The sequence below is a fragment of the Protopterus annectens genome, chromosome 9.part0, assembly GCF_019279795.1.
Source record: "Protopterus annectens isolate FY-2018-M chromosome 9.part0, PAN1.0, whole genome shotgun sequence".
NCBI classification, from domain to species: domain Eukaryota; kingdom Metazoa; phylum Chordata; order Ceratodontiformes; family Protopteridae; genus Protopterus; species Protopterus annectens.
The window spans coordinates 1209155846-1209171155 of NC_056743.1; the positions used below are offsets into that span (position 1 = coordinate 1209155846).

Genomic DNA, 15310 nt, shown 5'->3' on the forward strand with positions numbered 1-15310 from the left:
GCCTGTTTCTAAGCAAGCTATCTCTTCATGGATTCTTAAGGCCATTTTGTTTTGCTATCCTTTTCATGTGAAATCCTTATCCTCTTCTGTTAAGCCCCATTCCACTAGATCTGTTGCATCCTCAGGAAATTTCTTCAAGGGGTTGGATACTCATTCCATTTTGGAAGCTGCCACATGGTCTTCTGTTCATACCTTTACAAAACTTTACAAGCTGGATAATATTTCCAGGGCCAGAGCAGGGTTTGCTAGAGCAATCCTGCATGAATTTCTGGAAAATGTTTCTGCATGATCTGTCTGTTCCTTCCCCCTCCCTGGGTTCCCCTTCAGCTTTGGCACGCTCCCATATGTAAAGAATACTGCAACATTGAATAGAAGGACACAGAATAGTTAAGCTTACCATAACCATAGATGTCCTTCTCTTTTGTCTTGCAGTATTCTGTTTCACATGCCTCCCCTCCTACATGTTGCTCATTCTTTGGATGACTGTCTTCATGGTCTCCCTTTAGTTTTCCTCATGGGACTACTACATTCTGAGGATTGTACATGCGTACATCCCTTTTTATGTCTGACATTCGAGGAGCCTACGTGCAGTGTCCCACGTACAGGCAGTAGCTTGAAGCTTTTGTATCTAAGCTGGACATCTGGTTGAGTAGCAGAATACTACCCATATGTAAATAAATACTGCAACATAGAAGAGAAGGACATCTATGGTTATGGTAACATTTTACACAACTATTCTGTGAGCTGGCATTGATTCAGTACTATCCCCCCACCCCCAAAGATGGGACTGCCAGCAGAGTTTGAAGTGGAATTAGATACCAATGTCCAGGGTTGAGCAAAGCAGGTGCTTGCAGCAAACGTATGTGGTGTTCACATCAGGCTTTTACTTAGGCCCTGCCTAAGCTTGCTGAAACTAAGTATGTCAGCTAGGCAACATGTGAGATATAGCCTAATGAAGAATGCCACCTCTGGGCCTAAGTTTAGTCACACCTCCTTGGCCATCCCACATGTCCAGCCCAGCAAGCATCTGTACTGGGAGTATAATGAAGCAGTCTGTCTACATCAGTACAACACTATTATACACAACTGGAAACACTAGAAACACCAATGTAAAACTCCACGACAGCCACAAAATTCTCCAATTTTTTTTAAAAGAACATTCACTAAACAGCGCTTTCATCTAGATTACAGACTACTTCAAATTAAATGAGTTAAAACACCAAGTATTTATACCTCTGCAAATAATCAATTAAGCTAGTTAATTGTTATAATTGGCCAGTTATATTAGAACAGAGGATATTGTGGTGGCAAATCTTTTTAAATGCTTCCTCTTGGCCTGGGATAAATGACATGGTTAGTATTGACAGTGTGCTAAAAATTAAAGCATATGAGCAATATCTGTTATTTCCTTAAGTAAATACAAAATTGTTTTAAAAGAAAAAGTTTGGTATGGTGGATGAAGGTTAATTAGCTTAATGGATTGGTCATTTTCAGGGGTGTAAATACTTAATTGGTGTTTTAACTCATTTAGTCTGAAGTCTGTAATCTAGACGAAAAGTGCTTACTGATAGCTGAACTTGTTCTTTTAAAATAAATTTGGAAAATGTTGTTGCGGTCATGGAGGTACATCAGCACAGACCCTTCCCCAGGATAGCACTGTCAGCTCAGTGAGTCACCCAATTCACTAACCAGTCTCTGGTTGCCTGACTCATAATCCAGGCTTCAACCCTTTACTCCACAGGATTTGACAAATTATTTTTCACGTGAGGTATTCTACACATCTTTTCATGGCTGAAAAAAACACCCTGCCTTCATTCTCTTGAATGCTTGTAAATTCTGTTAATCGGAATAAGTCATTGCTTATTTTGGGTATCTTTCTTTTGCTAGAATTATTAAAGATCATCTCCAAGGAGGTAGAGTCCACCTAGGTCAGGTGCCTTTGGCTCACACAGTCAGTTTCCAACTGCAGCATCTGCTGCTGTTTAGAAACTGTAATGCTTGCTGTTCATTCATATTCAGTCACACAAGATGTGCATTAAAGCTCTGAGGTAAAATAATGTCTGAATTATACAGTATTTGAAAGATGTAAGAATAGTTGTTTTCTCGGAGTCCTTTATCCATGAAAGTTGTCATTTTTTTTTTTTTTTTTTTTTTGTTTGTTGGCTTCAGGAATTAGTGGTTACACTGGTGGCTGTGACATGGTTGCTTGCAGTTAGTGAAGAATGCACCGTATATAACATTGATGAAAATGTTTACAAAAAGAAATCACAAAAAAAAGTTATACTCAGAAAATGTAATATTCTGTAGTCCTATCTCGCCTGCATTCTTACTCTTGAGATCGGAGCCGAACCTCGGCTGCGACTCTGCCATACTCTAGCTCGAAATCTTCTGGTTGTCTCGTGGCTAGGGGGTATCCCATGATGCATCACTAACACAACCCAGATCTCATTTGCCGCTTGTTCAGCTCAGACGTAATTCTTCTTGGCTGTGGCTAAGTGACATTTTTTAATATCTTTGACTAGTTTGTTTGCTAGAATCAATTTTTTTTTGGTAGTTTAGTGTGTTTTTGCAGTCCTTGTCTGTTTTAGACTTATTTTGCTGCATCGTTACTGTGTGTACTTTGATTGGCCCGTTCTTTGTTGACCTATTGTATCTCTGCATCGCTTCTCTTGTGCTGCTTGTTTCTGTTACCTTTTTCCTTTCCCCTTGGGCTAGGCCATTTAAGTTAGTGGACCTAGTCCTCTGTTCTGTTTTTGTCTTTCCCTGGGCTAGGCCCGTTTAAGTTAGAGGACCTAGTCCTCTGCTTGCCTATTTGTCTGTATGGTTCATGTTCTATCTGCTTGAATACAGTTGATGTTCTTCATCTCACATTGCTGCAGTACTTACATATGGGGTAGTCCGCTGTCCCCGGTCGGCCCGAATACCAAAGTATTAGGCTGACGTCGGTCATGGGCGCTCAGATCTGACATCAGAGCGTCAGGGTATAAAAGCGCATGACCGACGTCATATCCTCAGTCTTTTTTGCCGCATGGTCCGATGCAGAAGCAGCGTTGCAAGTGCCGTTCGGCGTTCTGAAATTTTCGTATTCTGAGTTTCAGACCGAAACCAAGTTGGGCTAAGTACCCCGTTGGGGAATATTTTGTTTTTTTCTTGCCTAAGTTAATTCCGGATGTCAGAAAAAGTGAATAATTGTATTTCTTGTGGGAAACAGATACCGCATAGGGATTATCACTCTCTTTGTATTCCTTGTTTGGGACCTGAGCACGACGTAGTCGGGTGTCGGTTTTGTGCTAGGTTTAATAAGCGCACCATAAAACGAAGGTTAGATTGCGCTAGGTTAGTCTTTGGTAAGCGGTGTAATTATAATATGCCGTCGGATCCTCCGACGCCCGCTTCCTCTAAGAAGCGCAAAGACAAATCTTTGAAACCTAGACAGGATGATTCGTCCGTTTCGGACGCCGGTCCTTTAGAAGCTTCAGTGGAACAGGTGGATCCGGCTGAAGTTTCTGTTGAGTCTCAGGGGGAAACTTTGATTTTGCAAGATGTGGCCTCACAGGAATCTGGTCAGGCTGAAGGGGCCTCTCAGGTTACTGTTCTCCCTTCTGTGCCTAAGGTGGTTAGGCCTCCTACTACTATTTCTAAGGCTCCTTCTAAGGGCAGGTCTGTTTTGCCTTCCTCTGGTGTCAGTCCTGGTGCTTCAGGGTCTGTGCCTAAAAAGCACATGCTTAAAATGGCAGAAGATTTGATTTCTTTAATTAGAGGTTCTATGCCCCCTCCTGATAAGAGGCCCAGGGTGGAGCCAGAGTTGGAAAGTTTAGATCAGGCCTCAAATGATTCAGAGTCTTCTGCTGAAGACATTCAAGATTTTCCTCCTTATTCTGATTCTGATGCAGAGGATTCCACTCCTTCTGCTTCTCCTCCAGAGGATTTTTCATTTTCAGAAACTCTACATTCCATGAGGGAGCATTTTAAGTGGGAAGGACAGGATTTCTCTGATTCACGGAAGAGGCTTAGGGAATTCTTGTTTTTACCACAGCATAGACCCTTGGCTATACCTCCTGTTTTGGATGTTGTTCAAGATGTTTTCTCAGAGGCTTCCCTTAATCCAGATTCTTTGCCTCCTGCGCCAGTTAAACCAGACAGGTACTACAGGGTGCCTGAGGCTCATAAATATCTGTATAAAAGTCCTAGGGCAGACCCAGAAACTATTAGTCAGGGGCCTAAGGGTGTTAGAGCCTCTGTTGTAAAGAATCCGGTTCCTCTAGATAAAGAAGCTAGAGCTTTGGACAGATGGGGTAAGAAGGTGTATACCTCTTCTACTTTAGCAATGAGGGCTTTAAATTGCCAATTTCATATGTTGAAGTATCAGAATTTCCTCCTTTCTCAGCTAAAATCTAAAGTGGATGCTTTGGCAGAGGGCATAGAGTGTAAAGAATTGCAAGATTTAGTACATGTCTCTGAACAGGTGGGTAAACATTCTTTGCAGTGTGGTTTTGATGCTTTACAGGCCTCTTCTAGGGTGGCTGCCACTGGTTCAGTTCTTCGTAGGCACGCCTGGCTTAAGGATCAGAATTTGTCCGAGCATGTTAAAACTAGAATTCTGGATGCTCCTTTACAGTCTGAAGTTTTGTTTGGTCCCCCTGTGGAGTCTGTTTTAAAGAAAATGGAAGACAAGGCTAAGTCTATGCAGACTGTTAAAGATTTTTTGCAGGTACAACCTCCAAAGTTTAGTAGAAATTGGCCTACTAAGGGGTGGACGTACCCTTCTTCTGATTCTCAGTCTAGGGGTAGATCTAGACGTGGTAGGGGCAGGGCTCAGAGTACCTTCAGGCCTAGAACATGGAGTTCGCCTGCACAATCTGCAGGTGAGGGCAGGGGCCAGTCCTTTCGTAAACAGGCCCAATGACCTGCATTTTCAGCTGCCAGATTCTTCTTGCCTAGCAGCTCCTTTGGGAGGAAAGTTAGCACTTTTAAAGCAAAACTGGCTTTTAGTCACCCAGGACAAATGGGTATTGGACATTATAAACCGAGGCTACAAGTTCTATTTCCATACATTGCCTCCTTTCAAAAGCATGCCAGACGTTCCTCCTCGGCAAAGGATAGAGGCTCACAAACAGATTTCTTTACTTCTTCAAATGGGAGCTATACAGCCAGTTCCTCTGTCAGAAGTGGGCCTAGGATTTTATTCTCGCCTGTTTCTAGTACCAAAGAAAGGGAACACGTGGAGACCGATTTTAGATTTATCTATCCTCAACACTTATCTGGACATTCCAAAGTTCAAAATGCTGACGTTACAACAGCTTTTACCTCTGTTGGGAAAAGATCACTGGATGGTAACTCTGGATCTCAAAGAGGCTTATCTTCATGTTCCTATCAGGCCCAGTTGCAGGAGGTACCTGCGTTTTCGGGCTGGAAATTTACATTATCAGTTCTCTGTATTGCCCTTTGGCTTATCTACTGCGCCCAGAGTGTTCACAAAGGTTCTGGCTCCAGTGATAGCCTTTTTCAGGTTAAGAGGAATACAGATTTATCCTTATTTGGACGATTGCCTGATTATTGCACAAGACAAGGACAAACTTCTTCATCATCTACAGTATGTGATGGTAGTGTTAAGATGCCTAGGGTATTCTGTGAACGAAACAAAGTCCAGTCTAGTACCCTCTCAGGACATGTGCTTTCTGGGTGTGAGACTGAATACAGCTTCCCAGATGGCTTTTTTGACCCCGGACAAACAAAGAAGCCTTTCTCTTTATTTCCATCAAATGTCTCTACAGTCCAGGCTGACTGCAGGGACAGTCCTTCAAGCCTTGGGGTTCATGGCATCTTGTATTCTGGTGCTTCCCAATGCCAAACTGCATATGAGGAAGCTTCAATGGTATCTCAAAAATGTATGGACACAACACTGCCAAGATCTAGACACTGTCATTCAGATAATATCTTGCATTCAGAAGGAATTTTTGTGGTGGGCTCAGGAATGTCACCTAAACAAGGGACTCTCTGTGACCCGACCAGAGGCGAGTCAGATTCTAACGACAGATGCCTCGGACAAGGCTTGGGGAGCACACCTCAATGGAAAATGGGTGCAAGACACGTGGCCTGTCAGACTTCAACATTTGCATATCAACTTGAAGGAGATGCTAGCAGTCCAATTTGCATTGATGGCTTTCAAGGATTTACTTCACCCAGGGCAGGTGTTGATTCAAACAGACAACACTACTGTCATGTGGTACATCAACAAGCAAGGGGGAACCCATTCGTACCCTCTTTGCAGACAAGCGATGATTTTGTGGGAGACTACTCTGTTTACACCTCAATCTTCAGGCAAGGTTTCTACCAGGAGCACAGAACTCCTTAGCAGATGTGTTGAGCAGACAAATAGTGGATCCTCACGAGTGGAAATTGGATCCTCATGTATTTCAAAAGTTGACAGTGTTATGGGGGACTCCAGACATAGATCTGTTCGCTTCTCCACTAAATTACCAGTTGCCAAAGTTTTGCACAAAAATGTTTCATCACACAGCTTGGAAGGTGGATGCTCTATCATTCAGTTGGAGCAATCTTCATGTCTATGCCTTTCCACCTCTGCCTCTCCTCCCCAAGGTACTCTTGAAGGCCAGACAAGACAAGCCATCCATGATTCTGATAGCGCCGGATTGGCCTCGACAGCACTGGTACCCACTACTGAGGAGTTTAGTATGAGCCTCCATGGCCTCTGCCTTTGATTCCGCACCTTTTGTCTCAGGAGGGCAATCACTTCCTCAATGTCAGGATTCAGTCTCTGCATCTAACAGCCTGGCATATTCTGTTTTAGACCCTGGAGGGTCTCAGCTTCCACAACAAGTTTTGAATGTTATTTTGGAGGCCAGAAGGCCTAGTACAAGGAAAGTTTACGCTGATAAATGGAGGAGATTTTTTATTTGGAGCAAAGCGAAGGACTTTGATGTTTCCAAGCCTGATTTAAGTGCTTCTCTTCAATATCTTACTGAGTTATTGGACAAAGGTTTGTCTTTCTCCTCTATAAAGGTTCATGCTGCAGCCATTTCTGCTCACTATGACTGTGACCCTCCTTTATTCTCTCATCCTTTGTTTAAGCAATTTCTTAGAGGGGCAAAGAACATAAGACCCCACGTAGAGCTCCTACTCCTGCTTGGGATCTCAATTTTGTGTTGGAAAAACTTACTCTACAACCTTTTGAGCCTGCAGCTACTGCCGAGTTAAAGTATTTGTCATGGAAGACTGCTTTTTTGTTGGCCATTACCTCTGCAAGAAGGGTTTCTGAATTACAGGCCCTTATGGCAGTGGAACCTTTCCTGATTTTTCATAAGGATAGGGTATCTTTGCGTACTAATCCTTCCTTTATGCCTAAAGTGGTTTCTAGTGTGGCCTTGAACCAAACTATTCATTTGCTTACTTTTTATGCAAACCCCCAAAATAAAGGGGAGAAGATTTTGCATACTTTGGATATTCACAGGCAGTTGCGTTATTATTTGAGCAGAACCAAGGGGTTCAGGCAGTCTCAGCAGTTGTTTGTTTCTTTTGCTTTAGGTTCTCAGGGAAAACCTGTTTCAAAACAAACTATTTCTAAATGGATTGGTTTTTGTATTTCTTTCTGTTATTCCCATCATGGTAAGGAGATTCTGGCTGGAATCAGACCTCATTCCACTAGAGCTGCTGCCACTTCTACTGCCTTTCTCAGGGGGGGTAGCTACAAAAGATATTTTGGAAGAAGCTACTTGGAGTTCAGTACATACTTTTTCTAAACATTACCACCTTCCTCTTTATTCTAAGTCTAGGGCTGGATTTGCCACTGCAATATTACAGGGCATTTTGGCAGCCCCTAATGCTTTATGATTTTGCCATCCTCCCTTTACCTCTGCTTTGGGATTCTACCCATATGTAAGGACTGCAGCAATGTGAGATGAAGAACATAGTACAGTTTTGTACCTACCATAAATGTAGATGTTCGAAGATCCACATTGCTGCAGTCCAATTTACCCTCCCTCCTTCCCCACTGTAGTTTGGCATGGTTATATGGTTTGGGTGGTGGTTGTTGTTGGGCATGCTTTTGGGAGGTATTCTATTTTTGGCCTTTCTTTTTAGGGCCTTCTGACATCTGGGGCAAGAAAAGACTGAGGATATGACGTCGGTCATGCGCTTTTATACCCTGACGCTCTGATGTCAGATCTGAGCGCCCATGACCGACGTCAGCCTAATACTTTGGTATTCGGGCCGACCGGGGACAGCGGACTACCCCATATGGTAAGGACTGCAGCAATGTGGATCTTCGAACATCTACATTTACGGTAGGTACAAAACTGTACTTTTTGCTTTGCCTTACTGCTTATTGCAATATGTCCAAAGATACTAAGGACCATAAGCCTTCAGGCTTCAAAAAATTTACTAAATGTGCCCAGAAAATGTCCTTAACGGATGGGCACAATTTGTGTGTGTATTGTTTGGGGGCTATTCACCTCCAAGAGTCTTGCCTGTTTTGTCATGCATTTAGTCCCCGTGTTCTTCAGGAAAGGAAGAACAAACTTATTTTAAAAGAACTATTGAAACATTCCTTTGAGGAAGAATTGACATTTTCATCCTCCAGCTCTAAATCTCCTTCCTCTTCTAAGAAAGATGAACCAAAAACTACAAAAAGGCAGTCTCCCACCCATTCTGTGTCGTCGGAGCCGCCAGACAAAATTACAAAAGTGACTACATCCTCTTCGACTTCACTGGTCTTAGTGCTGACTGAGGTTTCCATTGTGGATCCATCAGTTTCAGCTCCAGGCACTTCGGAGCCGATAAGCTGACAAGCTCAGAGATGCAGTATCAGTTAAGTCCGACCAGTTTCCCCGACTCTTAGTTCTCCTATATTCCAGCGATCTAGGTCCCCCACTCTATCTTTCAGGTCCTCTAGGACCCTTTCTGATGAGGACATGGAGAGAGTGGTGCATAGACTGCTTCAGACTTCGGCGCTGGCAAATTTACTTTCATCTCTGTCCCAGTCTGCTCCGGAGCCTATTGTGTCCTCACACCCTGTCATTGTTCCTCCTCTGAGCTTCTCTGAGCCTTTGGAGCCAAAGTTGTCAGTTCCTCGGGTTGTGGAAAGGTCACTTCCAGCTACCTCAGTTGGTCTCTCTGTTCCGATATCCGCTCCGACCCTTTCGGTGCCCTCTGTGGGGTCTAGGGTTCTCAGTTCTCTGGTCGGGCACGAGGGGGGTGCTTTGAATCGAACTTCGGTTCCGAGCGGAGGGCATCCTCGGAGCCGGGAGTATCGGCCTTCGAGGTGATGAGGAGTGTGCTGTCCAGGTTTTCAGTTTCAACCACAGGTACCGACACACTTCCCCCTAAAGCGCCGACTTCAGTCTCATCTCCCTCTCTCTCTCTCTCCCAAACCAGAAATGACTCGCAGCCTCAGGAAACCTTAATGAGTGGTCCCCAGTCTTCTGAGGTCTCCCAGAATACCTTTCTGAGGAGCTACCTAGGAAGAAAACTTATAAGAGGAAACATTTTGACTCCCCTGATGAGTCTATTAAATCGGGCACTGACCTCAAGGAGTCAGAAGGATCCCCCCCAAGTCATCCTCTGATGATATCTCATTGGCAGATATCCTTGAGATCCTGAAACAGAGGCGGCTGGCCCACCACAGCCCCTTCTGATGAGAAGTCAGTGTACCTGAAGGCTTTCGGGTCTCAACCCTCCGCCTCTTGGGTGTCTTCACCTTTTGATGAGCTACTGGATCTAATGAGTCTAAAGGTGTGGGAATCTCGGATTCTGTGGAACCGGTTCCTAGAAGACCAAATAAATTTTTGTCAGCACCCCAGGACAAGGACTTTCTTACTAAGGGTGTTCCAGTAAATGCCATGGTGGTGGCAGCAGCCACCAAAAAGGAACTTGCCGAAGCTTCCTCCACTATCCATCCACCGAACAAGGAGTCTCGAACGATGGATAGGTACGGGAAGCGTGTTTCTTCAGCGGCTTTTACACTTAAATTGCTCAACTCACCTGTCTGATTTCACAAGGCTCCAGAGAGATGTCCTAAAATAGCTGGGAGATGCTCTGCAGGATAACGTAGCTGATGTGGTATCTCAGAAGGTTAACACATGGATGTCTATCCTAAATTCTATTCTGAACTCCTCCATGAGGCTGATATCTTACGCAGCTGATTGAGTGAGTAGGGCAGCGGGTTCAGGAGTCTCTCTTAGGAGACATTCCTGGATGCGTTTGTGTAACTTTGCAGAGGCCTTTAAGTCTAAGTTTACCAACGCCCCTTTTGACGGATCCTCATTGTTTGGAACCAAGGTAAAGGAAACACTCGCCAGGTGCGACCAGGAAGGAAAAACCCTGTCTGCCATGGGAGTCTGTTTTTCCATTCCTTTAGACCCTATACCAAAGGGCAGAAGGGCGGCAAAGTGTTGTTCAAAAAGTCACAAAGGTTTTTTCAGGAGACACAAGGTGATTCCTTCTCCAGAGGCAGAGGAGGAGGAAATAACGGTAGATGCCGTCCTAGGGTTAGAGGGGGCCCATAGAACCATGGAGACCGTGATTCCTTTCGTAGTCGTCCCTACCAGCGCTTCTGAAAGGAGGCCTGACTGCACGTGTCTGGAGCCAATCGGGGGTCATATTTCTTTATACCCAGAAGCATGGCACAATATCACTCAACAAGTGGATATTGGAGGATTACCAGAGGTTACCGTATTCCCTTCTCTTCTCCACCCTCTCAGACCAGACTAATCCCAGATGTGCCACCCAATCACAGGGATTCAGAAACTCTAGAAATCCAAACGTTGCTCGTAAATAGTCATCCAAACTGTCCCCGCAGACCAAGTAGGATTAGGGACTTGCTCCTGATTCTTTTTGGTGCCAAAAAGAACAGGGGACTTGAGTCCCGTCTTGGATCTCAGCAAATTGAACAGATCTGTGCAGAAGTCCAAGTTCTGAATGGTCACATTACAGTCGATACTCCCGTTGTTAGGGAAAGACATTTGGATGTGCTTTATAGACCTCCAGGATGAATACTACCATATCAAAATGGACAGGGCATCAAGGAGTCACTTGCGCTTCCGGCTGGGAGCCAGTCATTATGAGTTTCGCTCCCTGCCCTTTGGTCTCATCACAGTCCCCAGGGTGTTCAAATGCATGGGGCAGTGGTCACGGCTCACTTGAGACGTTAGGGATTCCAAGTGTTTCTATACATGGACGACTTGCTCCTGACTGCTGCCACCAGGCATCTACTGTTACAGGCCAGGGATGTTACTATTTCATCTTGCCTGCAGTTAGGGATTACAGTAAATTGGCAAAAATCTGCATTATCGCCCTCTCAGCATGTGAATTTTATTGACGCCAAAATAAACAGTCTCAATGAGAGCTTACCGTCCCGTAGAAAGAATTCAGAACATCAGGTAACACGTTTTTAGCTTTTTTCTTCTAAGGAAAGCGAAAGCAAAGATGGTGCTCAAGTTCTTAAGGACAATGGTTTCAACAATAACATTAGTTCCATTAGTCAGACTGCACATGAGGGTCCTGCAGTGGTTACTTTTTTGCCCAGTGGTCACTACAGTATCTACTTTTGTCTCACTCCATCCTGATAACAGATTTGTGCAAACAGGATCTTCGCTGGTGGACCCAGACCAGCAATCTAAACTCAGACAGTTTGTCCCCCCCCCAATTGCCGCCGTGACCATAGATGCCTCCCAGATAGGGGGGGGGGGCAGTATCTCGGGAGAACAGTCCAAGGCACGTGACAGGAACACTAGGCTCATTTGCATATCATTGTCTTGGAGATGAGAGCAGTGCTTCTGGCGTTGCAAGCACTTCACAGATTTCTCCCTCTAGGGACGATTGCGATCCACTCAATGTCGGTGGTGTGTTACATAAGCAAATAAGGCGGGACCAAATCTTACCCCCTCTGCAGAGAAGTCCTTTGAGTGTTGGAGTGGGCAGTGTCTTCCCAGCGCTTTCTGGTCAATGCACATCTTGGGGAAATCTAGCATGATAGCCGACAGGCTCAGCAAGGCTATTCTGATGCATCACGAGTGGTCTCTGAACACATAAATTACAGAACATATTTTTTGCAAACAGGGTCAGCCTTGCTGTGATCTGTTTGCCACCCCTCTCAGTACCAAATGCAGCAACTACTTCACCCTGATTCCCCCGGAAGGGGACACACCCAGAGATGCACTCGTTCACGATTGGCCCTCGGGACTTCTCTATGCTTTCCCTCCATTCCCCCTCATATCGAAGGTAATTCATAAAGCAATATCCTTGGGAAGCAAAATGATCCTAATTGCTCTTTACTGGCCTCGACAGATTTGATTCCCCTTTCTCAGACCTCATCTAATGGACAAACCGTGGACTCTGGACCCAGTGCCAGATTTGCTGACGCACATGTCAGGGGTGTTCCATGCCTCTCTCCACATACTCAATTTGACAGCTTGGCTGCTCCAATTCCATCCCTAGTCAGGCTTCATGACTTTTCTCCTGAGGTTGTACACATTCTGACATCCTCACAAACCTTCTACCAGAAAGATTTATTGCAGTAAATGGAAAAGATTCTCCTTTTGGGCCCATGAGAGAAACCTTGATCCTTACACAGCTCCCATTTCTGCCATTTTAGACTTCCTTTCTCAGTTGTTCCACCAAAGTTCAGAGGATGCCACTATTAAAGTTCAACTGGCAGCTATTTCCACTTTTCATTTGGCTAATGAACCTAATCTTATGGCTCATAGACTGTGTAGAGCTTTCCATAAAAGGAACACGTTAAGATGCCCAGTCATAGATCCGGTGGTGCCATGGGATTTGAACTTTGTTCTCCATAGACTTGCATCAAGTCCTTTCGAACCCTCAGCAGCATGTGACCTTAAGTTATTATCTTGGAAAAATATATTTTTAATGGCTATCATTTCTGCAAGAAGGGTCTCTTTACTACAAGCTCTTTCCATTAAGCCCCCTTATTTGGTGTTTCACACAGATAGGGTCGGTCTCCTTACAGACAAAACCCTTCCTTTATTCCTAAGGTTTCTTCCCAAGTTAATATTAATCAGTCCATTGAATTGCCTGTTTTCTTCCCTATTTTTTCTAACAAGGCAGAGTACAAATTTCACCAACTAGATGTGCATAGACAATTGTGTTTTTATCTGGACAGAACTAAAGATTTCAGAAGGTCAGATCAATTGTTTCCTTTTCAGATGCTAGGAAGGGCCTTCCAATTTCTAAAGTCACATTATCTCACTGGATTTCCAGCTGCATTTCCTTTGTCTGTTCATCCAGTGGCAAAGATCTTCCCTTAAAGGTGAAAGCTCATTCAACCAGGTCTTGTCTCTATCTCGGTAGCATTTCAGGCTAAAATTCCAATAGACAACATTTGTGCTGCAGCAACATGGGCTTCACCTCATACATTCATTACTCATTACAAATTGGATATGGCTTCCAGGAACAGGACTTCCTTTGGTTCCACAGTACTCAGGAGCATTTTCCAATGAGCCACCCAAGATGAAGGTGCTAGGGACGCTGTCCCAAGAGTAAGAATGAAGACGAGATAGGACTACAAAACATAAAGAAGTAATGTACCTACCAATAACGTTCGATGTTTGTAGTCCATCTCACCAATCATTCTTACGAACCCCCCCCCCTTCCTTGAGGACCTGGGGGTAGAGTGTCTCCTGTTTGTTTGGTTATGTTAGTCCTTTTGACTTGGTTTGTTCTTTGTCTCTGTATGTTTCCCCTTGCAGCAAACCAGATCTGGGTTGTGTTAGTGATGCATCATGGGATACCTCCTAGCCACGAGCCAACCAGAAGTTTTCGAGCTAGAGTATGGCCGAGTTGCAGCCAAGGTTCGGCTCCAATCCTAAGAGTAAGAATGACGGGCAAGATGGACTACAAACATTGTAAGTTATGGTAGGTGCTTAACTTTTTTTTTTCTGCTAAATTGTATACATTTTTGTGTTACACAGGAAGAAGCCTCCAATACAGTATGTACGTTGTGAGATGGAGGGATGTGGGACTGTTCTTGCCCACCCACGTTACCTGCAGGTCAGTTGCTAATGGAAGTGGCAGTTTTTTAAAACGGGAAACATCTTTATTAAATTATCATGCATGACAAAGGCAATCATACATTTATATAAATAAAAACAAGCTGCATTGAAATAATTGTAGTTGAAAACATTATACATCATTTGTAATCTATTCAGTCATCGTCAGACATTACAGATCTCATTCATATCCTGTCTTGTTTTAAAGCTTGTTCCTCCTCTTCATGTATTGTTCCCACAGTTCCATTTTTCCTATGTAATTTGCTCCTACCGTTTTCTAAAGATCCTAATTCCAGTTTTATCTCTGTTACTATATTTACTACTTCTAGTAAAGTTGATTTAGACTTTGATTTCCACTTTCTAGTGATCGCTTTTTTTGGCAGCCACCATAATTAGACTCAGCAAGGTCTTATGTCTCGACAATTCCGATTCTGTATTACAGCCCAAAAAATTATTTCCTTAGTTACCCTAATCATTATCTCTGACAGAGCAGTCTGCAGGGAATCTTTAAAGTCTGCCAACATGTTTACATTCCCACAACATATGTTCCCCGTTATCCCTTTCTCTTCCCCATCATGCCTCCAGCATTTGCTCTCTACCTGTGGATGAATTATTTGGTGCCTACTTGGGGTATAAAATACCTATGTAAACACTTCCAAACGGAGATCCTAAATCTTCTAGACTTTGTTGCATATTTGGTAAACATACATACATACATATATCCCCCATTGTTTTTGTGAATTGCTTATCCAATCTCTTTTTCCAATCCTTTCTAACCTCCTATGGTTGATTCTCGTATTTATGAAGGGTTTTGTATGCTGTACTAATTCATTTTTTAATAGCAGCTTCTGTTCCAGATTGTACTAAAAGCTCTACCAGTGCTGGTCTTTCGCTTAAGTTCCCACTATTGCCTATACTCTATCAGTCCTTGGTACGAAAGGCAGTCTCTGTACTGCAGTCCAAATTAATTCTTGGCCTCTTCCCATTCTGTTACATTTCCCTAATTATTTGCTCTCAGTACCTTGTTTGTTTGCCAGTTTTCTCCAATAAATTATAGCCCGCTCTTGCCTATTGTCTGTATCCCTAATTATAGTCATCCCTATCGGCAACATCTCCTTTCCAGTGTTGGCTTAGCTCTTAGAATACTCTCTGCTACTTTATGAATACAATATGATGTCCTTCTATTCACATGTTGCAGTATTCTGCATATAGGTTTATCCCTTCAGTTTCGCATACGTATGGCCAGTATTCCAAAGCTTTCAGTCCCTCTGTGGTGCGTCAGACAT

At 43.8% G+C, this 15310-nt stretch overlaps 1 protein-coding gene across 3 annotated transcripts in view; it reads left to right on the forward strand.

Annotated features, from left to right (window-relative positions):
- Window positions 1-15310, forward strand: part of ZFP91 (ZFP91 zinc finger protein, atypical E3 ubiquitin ligase) — a 1914309-nt gene that overhangs the window by 1302462 nt on the left and 596537 nt on the right. For all 3 annotated transcript variants that reach the window (XM_044084130.1, XM_044084129.1, XM_044084128.1), the window contains one exon: window positions 13947-14025. In XM_044084130.1, coding sequence (XP_043940065.1) covers window positions 13947-14025 — 79 coding nt within the window. The remainder of the gene's footprint in view (window positions 1-13946; window positions 14026-15310) is intronic.